A 12,350-nucleotide genomic window follows, 5' to 3' on the forward strand; every position below is an offset into this window, starting at 1 on the left:
ATTTGTGTATAGGCACTTAAGATAACTCGCTGATCGTCCTGCTTTCTCAATATGAGGCAGGAGTCCTCCCCTCTTGCACTCTTCTGCTCGTGCTTCCTCCTGGCATCCCACTTCCCCACTTACCTCAGGGCTTTGGTCTCCTTCCCCCAGTGAACCTAGTTTAAAGCCCTCCTTACTAGGTTAGCCAGCCTGCTTGCGAAGATGCTCTTCCCTCTTTTCATTAAGTGGCGCCCGTCTCTGCCTAGCACTCCTTCTTCTTGGAATGCCATCCCATGGTCAAAGAATCCAAAGCCTTCTCTCCGACACTTTTTCCATGTCCCTTTTTAATTTGTCCTTAATTTAGGCTTGCCCAAATTATTTGTGTGACAGTCTGTACCCCTATGTTCACCCCTTTTACAGGACTATGATCAATTTTGTACAAAGTATGTCTTATAAGGTATCATTTGAAAACTCATAAGTTGCTAATCATTATTGTCCTGGTGAACTATGTGTTACAACATTGTATGTAAAGTTATAAGATTCTACTCTATGATATTACTAAGGCATATTCCGCATCTGGAGAGCAGTCACAAACCAGTTCTCTAGAGACAAACAAAATCAAATGGACAGTAACCATTCTTTGGCAAGAAAAGATGTGAGGTGAAAATCTACATCTTAACAAAGAAAGAGCTGGTCGTTCCCGTCCACACATACTTTCAGTCTCCTGAACCTCAGCTGGAGATGATTCTCAAAGAAAAGAAAGACCTATAAGAAAGAAGAGCAGATGCCCCAACTGATTCCTCATTTTCTCTCTACCCCTGGCATCAACAACACTTGATGAACAAAGGAAGCAACATTGGACTGGGGGAGGGATCCTGACTGAGAGACATTCAACCAGTAAAACTTCTAAAACATGTGGTGAAAGAGACTTTTTCTTTGAATTCAATTAACTTGTTAAGTTAGGCATTAGTTGCGTCTTACTTTTATTTTCTTGTAATCAATTCTGACTTTCAGGCCTCGTTACTTGTAGTCACTTAAAATCTATCTTTTGTAGTTAATAAGCTTGTTTTACTGTTTTATCTAAACTAGTGTGTTTGGATTCAAGTATTTGGGAAACTCCATTTGGGATAACAGGATTTGTTCATATCATTTTCTATTAATAAAATGAATGACAGACTTTATATGAGCTTGTATACTCCAGGAGAGAGCTCGGCACTACAAGACGTACATTTCTGGGGGAAAGTACGGGACTGGGAATTTGCTGATGTTGCTCTGCAGTGTAATTCATCAGTGGTTGGCTATAGCACTCATACACTGTAACTGGGAATAATTTATATGTTGGAGGCTGTGTGTGAGCAGACCATGAGTGGTAGCTCTCACAGCGAAGCAGTGTAAAAGGCACCCCAGGTTGGAGAACTGAGGAGACAAAGCTGTTCATCAGTACAGATTGTACCTTGGGTAATGTCACAATATGGTGGTGACAAATTCTGTCTTCTGTTTATGAACTTCATATGGAATCTGTATCTGTACATACTACTAAGACAATCCTCGCTGCCTGGGTTCTAGCATGTGGGGTCAGAATTTCTCAGTAGTGACTAGTGATTTTTGGCACCCAACTTGAGACATTTTAAAGGGGCCTGATTTTCAGAACATGTTAAAACCAACCCTCTATATCAGGTCCTTTCCAAAGATGTTTCAAGGTGGGTGCCTAAAATCACTAGTCACTTTTGAAAATCTTGGCCTTCATCTTCCTATACTCAACTTTAAAGTCAAAAGTAAGAGAAGCCAATTAGATGGCACATGCTCAGAAAAATATAGATTGTTTCCAAGTCCTTTATTAAAAAGGTCAAAAGTTGTGATTACAATTTACAGACATGATTTAAAAATTATTCACAAAGGGTTACAGGAACAACTAATATACCAGAGAGAGAACTTAACCCAGCAGAGATCGAAGGTGGGACAGTATAGTAATTTACCTGCTTTATTTATTGAAAGAAGAAATCTGAATCTACGTTCCCCTTTGCCTCTCAGCTGTAAACATTGGAAATTACATGTTTAGCACCTTAAGTCATGATCCTGCAACACTCATGCACAAGTGTGCACTGATGCACTTTACTTACAACTTGACTGTCCTTTTGCTGTCACATGTGTGAGCATTTGCAGGATCTGGGCCCTTCTTCAGAGATGAGTATTTCTGGCTGATATGAAAGTCTGGAGGTTTTAGTACAGTACAGTGATCACACCTCAAAAAATTCATTTCTTTTGAAAGATTCTACTGGTTTGAGCAATATTCTAGTCTTAAAAAATTGAGACTACCACTGGAACTGATAATCTCGACGAACTCAGAGAACATTAGGTGTGACCATTATATTTTGTTAGAGCAGTGTACATGCTCTAAAGATATGTATCAGCAACATCAATAGATGTGCAATTATGCCTTTAAGACCACAGATTTATTGCTTTTCGGTATGTTTTGTTATGCTAATGGTTTTCATGGTATCTCTTGGTTTTTCAAAAATCACTTCAGGAACTGGGGAACATAGCAAAACAATGACATTTTACCAAATTTCACAAAAGAGGAAAGCCAGTCACAGCATATTTTACGACATTAACAGAAGAGGGAGACTCAGTATGTCCGAGTCTCCCAATATGAAAACGCAACTTCAACAGTGCAGTAGCCAATGTCCAAACATCCAGAACTTGCACTTCTGCTGTCTACCATGACAAGACGTAGACAAACTGCACAATGGAGCATGTTTTAGGGACAACACAAATATAAATACAGAAATCATCACTAATATGAAGTTGGATCTGAATTTTACTAATGCAAGGTATTTCACCAAGGGTACTACATCCAGTGATACTGTTTAGTGGGTATTATCCACATCTTGTTGGCATCACAGTGTTTACTTTACCAAGGTGCCTGCAGAATTCCCTACTGCAAGGATGAAGAATACTGCAGATGCCATGATAAGTTTAAGTACTGTGAGTAGCAAGTGTCAAGGTTTAATGGCACCCACTGTATGTATAATTTAGCATGTTATTTGTACCACGCGGGACAAAGCAACTGTATAGTATGCCTTTGTTAAGGCTTTGTGCTGGTTTAAAGGTAGATTTTTTTAAAAAAAAGATTGTCCAGCAGTGTCCACTTTGCTCATCTTCAGTGGAACATCTCTTTGTTGATCCACATAAGACTGCGTGTCTCATTGGGTTTGCATTCATACTCGATGCTACCAAAGGCGTTTCCCCATTGGCAATGATTTCGTTTGTGGTAGTCATAGAATTTGACTTGCCAGACTGTCTCAAAAGTGCCGATGTCACTAAACTGCGAAGGACAGGGAATAAAGTTGTTAGTAAGCAGCTCAAATTTTTCTCCTCTTCCTCAATGCAATGTGCCCTCCAACTAAACTGCCCGTGTGAAACACTAATGTAAGGGTTATTCCCCAAGTAGCAAAATCAAAGATCTTTCAAGGTTGCCATAGTATCCTTCATGCAATCTTTAGTGCCTAAGCATAATTAGTAGTACATACAGGGCCTGATTCTCCCTTGCCTTGTCCCTCTGCCACTCATTTATACTTGTGCAAGGTGAGTGAAAATGATACCATTCTGACCGGGTACCATTTTATACCCACTTTCTATAAGTGCAAGTAACTTCTGGGGGCAAGGCAGTGGAGAATCAGGCTTATAATGCTTTAAATGACGATCCTGCAACACTTGGTGAGGTGATGAAAGCAAGTGATTATGCCAAATACATATTGTGTGAAATATATATCGCCAACATATGAGATGTGGTTTTCCAGCATTGTGCAATGTACTGTGCTTGCCAGGAGATCTGAGGTTAGTGGGTTACCTGTGTACTTTGATCTGTACATAGAATTAACCGTAATGAATTTCCTCCTTTTTGCTTTGCCTGCAGTCTCGAGTATTACCTTATTTTTTCATTTGCGGTGCCATTCAATCTGTAGATTAATGCAAGTTATTACTATGCGAGCTGTTACTATGTTATCTGTAGACTTCCCTTGGCTTCTATTCCACATTTTTATACCAAACAAGAGTGAGAGAGGCTCCCACTTACATTTTGCTATAATCACTGCTCATTGTAATGTGCTATTGAATCATAATTTCGGGACAAATGACAGAAACTAGGAGATAGCAAAGTATATTCTAGTGGTTGTTTAGGAGATAGCAAGTATGAGTGATTGGGTATGTTCCATTACAATGAAAGAGAATTAAGATTTCTGTATTGGACTTGGCATTTGTCTATGAACTAACATTACTTTAAACATGTTATTTGGAAATAAATGGGGCTACAGTAATAATAACTTGGAATTCCAACAGTATGAAATATCTCATGTTTTCCCCTCAACCTCTTGCAAGACACCAGCAGAATACGGTCGCATGAGAGGTACAAGGATAGATTATCATTTTAATTGCACCTGTGTAAATGTGGTAATTACTCCAATGACTTCAACTGAGGTCCTGCAGATTTTCACCAGCACAAATGATCTTGGAGGTTGTTTTTGAAATGTGGGTATGAGGGTTTGTACACGCCAGCTCTAGGCTCAACAGCACATTATACTGGTGTATGTTCTATTTGCAGGAGACTAACCGCTGAAGTCAGTACTACTGCAATGGAATAAGTATTACTATGTTTTTAGTGTTCCTTTTAAAATATTCCTATTGCTCATTTTAATAATGACTCTTCTCCATGTGACGGTTTTCATTGCAATCATACATTCAGGAGCTGACCTTTGATCATCCACATACTGTATTCACCACTGGAAAGTCATCATGTAAATCCCTTTTCAGAATGACTCTTTCAGCCAGCCTGAAGAAGCAGAAGCTTCTGTGTCTACACCTGACCGATTACAGCTTATTTCCCAGTTGGGCGGTTATTTTGCTTCTGCCTGCTGAGCAGTTAGTAAGCTGCCACTGCCTAACCTAAGGAACACATTTATTACCTCACCCACCTTGTTGCTGCGGAAGGGACACCTTTTCAAAAGAACTCTACACCCAGCAATGCCCATTGATAATCAGAATTTAGTCATGACCATAATGGGAGCTACTGGGTCCTGAGTTCTTTTGACAATCGGACTTCAGTCATGGGTGTCGCCTTAATATCTGCACTATTACAGGAAGTCACAGAAAACAGTTACTGAGAATCTGAAGTTACTGTAGCAGCTCTCCCACACTCTCCCCAGTGGCTGTGTTCATTCCCAAGGAACGGACATGGTTTCAGCTACCCAGCCTGGGGGCCACTTGTAACCCAAAGCAGTAGAGGCTGAGAGTGCTGTGTAAGCACCGTGCTTAGCCCTGGGGAAAAGGACTGCCTCCTCCTGCTCAAGGAACCCCACTTACTAACCCAGGAATGGCATTGCTAGTGGAGGGAAGTGTCAGCCATCCTCATCTGAGAGGATAGTTAATCTGATGGAGGGCCTTGTGCAATGCACTAAAGGAGTTTGCATGTGTATTTGGGGGAGCAGAGAATGGTGGTGGGGGGTGTCTGTGAACTTCCTTGGAGAAAAAAGTCAGTTGTAATACTGTTGATAGGATTAGATGGGATAGGCCAGGAAATAAGTGATGGGGGTATCGACTTCATAGCAACTGTATAGAAAAGCTGGACTGGAGAGATGTACAGGGAAAAGAATCCCTCCCCCCCAACCCAAACTGCAGAGCTACCCTGAATAGTCCCTATGATCTTAATGCAGCCCCACTGTGGGATTCCTGGGGAAGGACAGGATGATCTGTGGACGTTTTGGCCATGCTGTGCCCCAACCCAATGCCTGAGCACAGGCAGCACCATCTAGGTGGCTGAGCAATCTCTACATGGTTCCCCTAAAGTCCCATCACCCTGCAGAAGAACTACACCAGTTCCACCACCTAGGGACTCTCCAGGACTGCGTGGTTAGTAGTGGTAGCTAAAGTAAACTTAGAATCAGAAGGTCCTTTCCCTCTCTTGCAGGTATGTGCCATAGTTCTTTATGCAATCACCCATCCACGTGCTACAGGGCTCAGTAGTTAGTTATTCCCTCAATCCCTCTGAAGTTGGGCGCAATGAGGTTTTTTAATGGCTAATTGTTTGGGGGGGTTGTTGTAAGCTGACCAGCCCCCTATCAATATTCCATTACGTAGCTCCTCTCCCCATGGTGTCTGAGCACTGTCTAAGTCCATGGTCCCTGCACTCTGAAACCCCCAGTCACCTTCTGGGTGATTTGAGGACTTGCCCTTCCATACAGGCCAGTCCCATGCATCTTGGAATGCAATGGTAAAGGAACAGAGATCTATCCATGGGCATCCAGGAGAGGATACCAAATTCTCTCTTGAAGCCTCTTGCTGCTATTAGAACCATTGCTGCCTGAGCACACAGAGTGCTGGCCCTCAAGCGTGAGCATCCTCAGCCCCTCCCAGGTGTGTGTTAACAAGTGACCTCCCATAGACCCTTCCCATGGTGAGGGCATACGCAGAGCACCCTACAGATCATAGATTCATAGATTCATAGATTCTAGGACTGGAAGGGACCTTGAGAGGTCATCGAGTCCAGTCCTCTGCCCGTATGGCAGGACCAAATACTGTCTAGACCATCCCTGATAGACATTTATCTAACCTACTCTTAAATATCTCCAGAGATGGAGATTCCACAACCTCCCTAGGCAATTTATTCCAGTGTTTAACCACCCTGACAGTCAAAACCTCTGCTCCTCAATGCAACAAGGAGGGGGCTTCTGGGGCACTGGAGCCAACAACTCCCCAGGGTTACTGTCATTGTCAAATGGCACGTGAAGACCTCAGACTCATTCCCTTAGTTCTCTGGCTTCCAATTCACTTCCTCATTGCTCTGCCAATGAGAGCTTCCCTAATGGACACCCTGCTAAAAATATAGCTGCATGGTAAAATAGCTCACAGGTTTCTAGGAACAAGGCATAATTTGAGTGTTCAAGTACCAGAACAACACCTATATAAATAAATGCCTTCCTAGGATCCTGAAGATGCAGAAATAAGATTGCTGATACAAAGGCCTAACTAAACCAAATCCTATTAAAGCAAATGCAATTTTGGGTTGCATTACAGAGGCATAGCATGCAAGTCATGGGAGGTGATAGTACCTCTCTACTCTGCGCTGATTAGGCCTCATGTGGACAGTGGAGTATGGTGTCAATTTTGGTCACTACTGTATAGAAAGGATGTAGAGAAACTGGGAAGGACGCAGAAGCAAGCAACAAAGATGATGAAAGGGATGGAATGCAAGCCATATGAGCAAAGGCTGAAGGAACTGGGTATGTTTAAAAAAGAGGCGATTAAGGGGGGACATGATAGTGGGCTTTAAATACTTGAAAGGCTGCCATAAAAAGATGGAGAAAAGTTGCTCTTTCTTGCCACAGTTGGCAGGACAAGAGGCAATGGGTTCAAATTACAGCACTGCAGATTTAGATTAAATCTCAGGAAAAACTTCCGAACAGCAGGACAATGGAACCGACAGCCTAGGGAAGTTTTGGAAGCTTCTTCACTGGAGGTTTTCAAAAAGAGGCTGGAGAGCCATCTGTCTTGGATGGTTTAGACATAACAAATTCTTGGCAGAGGGTTAGACTAGATGATCTTTGTGGTCCTTTCTAATCCTATGGTTCTAGGATTCTATGCCAGCTACCAATAATTAACAAGAGTTTAAGAAGTCACGTAACTGAAATTTGATATATTGTGCTCAAGAAATAACTTCTTGTTACCTGTTCTGAAAAAGGTTATCTTGGCTGATAAATTACTAGGAATTTTCTGGCTTTTACCGATTCAAATGCTAGTTTATGACTTGAGGCCCAGTCCTGCTCTCTTTATTCAAGCAAAACTGACTGCTTTCAATGAAAGTTTAGCTTGGAGTAAGGACTCTAGGATTAATCCCTTACAAGGTATCTTCCTTTCCTAGTGTGCATCAGAACATGACTTGTCTGCTGTAGAATTGGAAGAGCAGGGTAACCATCCACACAGGGATAAAAAAGGGTGGGGGTCAGAGGGTGGGAAAGAAATTAAAGCTGTATACAAGAAGGCCAATTTCTAAAACCTAGACATTTAAATTGGGCTCTATATAGTGCTTAAGCATGCAAATGGACACAAACTAATTTTCAGATTGGACTGTCTAAAGTTAAGTGCCTAAATCTCTTAAAGATCTACATACCTTTAAGCAACTAAATGCTGATTTAAACACCTAATTCCATGTTTAGATACCTATATTGAATACTTAGAAGCCTAAATACAGATTTAAGTACCCACATTTGAAAGACTGAGCTCTTTAGACCAAATCCTGAGAGGTGTTGAATAGCTGCTTACCAATTTCAAATCCTGTTGACTTCACAGTATCTCAGGATTTGATTCTAAAGCTGCTGTTTGAACAAATATTGTTATTGCTTCATTTCAGTACCAAAAATCAGCCTTCAGAAGCCTGGGCCTCCTATGGGTTTATGTTAAAATATGTCCAAAGGAAAAATAAACTACTGGATTTTCAGGGCTCACAGACGTGCTGTGCTGTAGGAGTAAAAACTTCATGGCTAGCAGAATGGAGATACTTTATTCGGTGAAGTTTGATTCTTCGAAAGCATCATTTTCTCCACATTCTCTAAGGGGACACAGCAGAACACGACTGCTACACCTACTGATGGAATTTAGTGGACATTGCCTTTGTAACTTGTACAGAAAATAATCTTGCATCTTAATCTTATACCTTTGAAAAGAAAATACATTCTCAGAATTCAGAAATTATGCTGGGCATTTGCTTTTCATGGGTAAATTCTCATATTAAGCAGGCAGTGGTATGTTGCAGTGATGAATATGGTACAAAGCACTAAAGGGCTAATGAAATTGCCCAGGAAAATAAAAGTGTATCTGCTATTACCTCTCATTATAAGGAGGTATCTCAAGGTAGGATATAGACGGCCAATGTTAAGTTACACATGTTGTAGTTATGTGTAAACTATTTACAGTGGTGGCACGATTCTTAAATTACTCAATGTTTTTAGTATGTCGCACTAGTAAATAAAAAAAAAGTACTTGAAGTCTTAAAAATTTAAATGGGAATCTACTTAATTTAGTACAGTGCTCTGATAAGTGATTTCTTTGAGTGGGTACCTATATACCATAAATGGAAAGATTTTACTCTTTAGATGACTACATATATCAAATGAGTGTGTCTATATATAAATATAAATTCCTCTAAACAGATTTTCAAGGTAATCACAAATCAATATTTAAAACCACTTTGAAAACATTTCAATCATTATTGACATGAATTGACGGGGTGGAACCCCTGCGGATAGGGATTGCCATAGTAATGAGAAGTGCAACAGAAAATGTAGCCTGAGCACACATCAGGATAGCAAGGGCAGAACTGCAGCTAGAAGTACAGAGAAGAGCAGAAATTTAACACTCTGGGCCAGATCCTCAGCTGGTGTCCATGGAGCTATGGGCAATTTCTTCCAGCTAAGGTTCTGCCCCTCCATCTTTATAGAGGTAGACAGTGAATACCAAGAAGACTCCACCACACAAACATCTAGAAACCATATAGAACTTTTTCTGAAGAGACCTGTGGAAATCTACTGCTTCTCTGATCTTCCTACATTAAACTGGCAATATACCTGCTCCCATCTTCATTATTTCACATTTAATTAACTCTTAAGGGTTCAGTCTTCTCATCCATCTGAGCAAGTAGTTGGAAATTTTACATTCCTTTGCAGTTTTCCTTTCAAACCAAGGTGAACTCAAAAAAGTCCTGTGAAAGGTTTAATAAGCACTCAGTCAGGTTCTTTAGGAGGAAAAGCGTATGGATTTTTATTTACTGCACAAGCACTCCATTGATTCTGAGTTAGCTCAGGCTTCAGGAAACATCTAGTTCACACTGGGTGTGCGAAGAGGCTTAACAAAATCATTAGCATGCTCACTCCCATACTCATATTAATGGTAGTAGTAACTCGATATCCTTAAGGAATGAGGTTGGCTTCTGATTTGTAATAGTTTTAGCTTGGCAGTAGCTTAATAGTCTATCAACTTTGAAAAAAGCAACAGAGGGTCCTGTGGCACCTTTAAGACTAACAGAAGTATTGGGAGCATAAGCTTTCGTGGGTAAGAACCTCACTTCTTCAGATGCAAGTAATGGAAATCTCCAGAGGCAGGTATAAATCAGTATGGAGATAACGAGGTTAGTTCAATCAGGGAGGGTGAGGTGCTCTGCTAGTAGTTGAGGTGTGAACACCAAGGGAGGAGAAACTGCATCTGTAGTTGGATAGCCATTCACAGTCTTTGTTTAATCCTGATCTGATGGTGTCAAATTTGCAAACGAACTGGAGCTCAGCAGTTCTTACCCACGTGGTTCTTACCCACGAAAGCTTATGCTCCCAATACTTCTGTTAGTCTTAAAGGTGCCACAGGACCCTCTGTTGCTTTTTACAGATTCAGACTAACATGGCTACCCCTCTGATACTATCAACTTTGAAGCATGCTGCTTTACCCCAAATGCAGTGTAGAACAGAAGGGTCAGGATGCCTCAGTGGGATTTTTTCCTATGCACAATAAAATATTACAGCTAGGAAGCAATGTTGTTGGAAACCTATTGGTTGAATTCTGCTTTGCTGCTTACAACACATGTACACTTTGCAGCCAGAGAAAGGAGTGCTTTGAAAGATTTAGAAGTGATCTATTCAGACAATTCCAAAGCCATGTATATGGTCTCCTGCCCCAAATTCTTCATCTGGAAATTGCTGGCTAGGTGAAAGGCCCCTTTGGGAACGGTGCCTAGCTAGGGAAGGAAGTTATGGAGCATTGTCAGATCCCCATAGATGTGTGAACAAGAATATTTAGCAATTAGGCTGGTCAGACCTCAAGGTTTCCCAAAATCTTTAAATGACATCTCTTCGTCCCCTGCCCCCAATTGCTTAGCAAATTTCAGTCTGAGCAAAAAAACCTGAGAGACGAAGCCTGAAATGGAAGTGTCTACCACATTCCATATCCTGCCATTATAACTGTTAATGGTGATTTTCCATTTGCACTACTGGGACTATAAAATGTTAGTATGTGATCACGGCAAACTCTTCATATATGGTTTTTAGAAGTGTAACATGTTTAATATGACTGTATTTGGTCTTGAAGCAATTACAACATGCATAATAGCACTCCTTTCTCTAGTCTTTTTATGTTACTGTCCTTGGATAATATTGGTGGGGCTGGTAACACCACCTATTATAAAGGTTGCCCAACACTTTCCATTATTAGACCCTGTGTTTAATTGCTCACAACTTTGCCAAACTTTAACAATTGCCTTATAGGAGTGGCAAAATATTTACAAATCTGTATTTTATATACTAGTAAGGTATTACTTGAAATATAAAGCCTCTCAAGGAATACATTATTTTGACTCAATTTGTTTATATCTAGGCGTCCAGTCCCACAGCCTTTAGATATGCAAAATGTAAGGGCAGCAGGACTGGGCCCAGAATAGCAAAATAAAGCCCCCATCCTGCAGTCACATACAGCACATGCTTAATTTTATGTTTTTTTTTGTAGTTCCATTGGCTTCAGAGGGAGAAATGCCATAAAGTTGAGCCAGTGCGTAAATATTTTCAGCATTGGCACCTAAGAACCTGAGCGCAAGGCGAGAACCCCATTGCCCTCAGTAGGTGGAGGGGCTGGGTCCTCTCTGTGGATGTGAGAATTACTTAGAAGAATAAAATTGATTTTCCTTAAAAACAAATGAGTATTTGTTATACCAGTGTCCACGCGGAACATAGAGGGAAGGTGTGGTATTGAAACATGCTATTTGAAACATGGTTTGTTAAGTTAGGGGGGACTTTGTCTAACTCAGGAGCAGCTCAGTGAATTGAGCAATGCAGGGGGTCAGGTAAGGTCATCCCTTTGCAGTACTTCTCAGTGAGACTTGCAGGTTGCTGTGGATAAAGTAATAGTGATTTCAGTGTGTGGTTCTGCTATGGCCTCTTTCACACTTTGTAAGGATATTATATGCAACATCTTAAAGTCTACACTTTAAAATAAACAATGACTGAGATTTACAACAACGAATCCTTTCTATGTTTTCCCATTTACCAGCTGCCAGAATCTCACCCTCCCCAGATCTCATTCAGTTCTTGACTCCATTATCTCCCTTGCCTCTGTACGCACTATAGTGTCCAGCATGTGCTGCCCATGCTCAGAGGGATGGTACCTGTATGTTGACCTGTAAAGGCTGTCTTTGCCCACTTTTGGTGTGAGGCACTCCTTCTGTATCGTAGATTCCCGTGTAACAGACGACCTGGGGATCTCTTGATTTCTCTTCCAGGGGGATGTTCACTCCTCCTATACCCATAGTCCTGAAATAGACAGGCCTGAAGCAGTTTGAAACAACC

General features: G+C 41.1%; 1 protein-coding gene across 1 annotated transcript in view; it reads right to left on the minus strand.

Annotated features, from left to right (window-relative positions):
- Positions 1–1,806: 1,806 nt before the first annotated feature.
- CNRIP1 (cannabinoid receptor interacting protein 1) overlaps positions 1,807–12,350 on the minus strand; it is a 10,916-nt gene continuing 372 nt past the window's right edge. The window contains exons 2-3 of the mRNA XM_026653226.1: positions 12,170–12,314; positions 1,807–3,304 (exon numbers count right to left, since the gene is read on the minus strand). Of these exons, the coding sequence (XP_026509011.1) occupies positions 3,140–3,304; positions 12,170–12,314 (310 nt within the window). The 3' untranslated portion in view covers positions 1,807–3,139. The remainder of the gene's footprint in view (positions 3,305–12,169; positions 12,315–12,350) is intronic.

The sequence above is a fragment of the Terrapene carolina genome, unplaced genomic scaffold (genome assembly GCF_002925995.2).
Source record: "Terrapene carolina triunguis isolate 2854851 unplaced genomic scaffold, T_m_triunguis-2.0 Scaffold132, whole genome shotgun sequence".
Classification (NCBI taxonomy): Eukaryota; Metazoa; Chordata; order Testudines; family Emydidae; genus Terrapene; species Terrapene triunguis.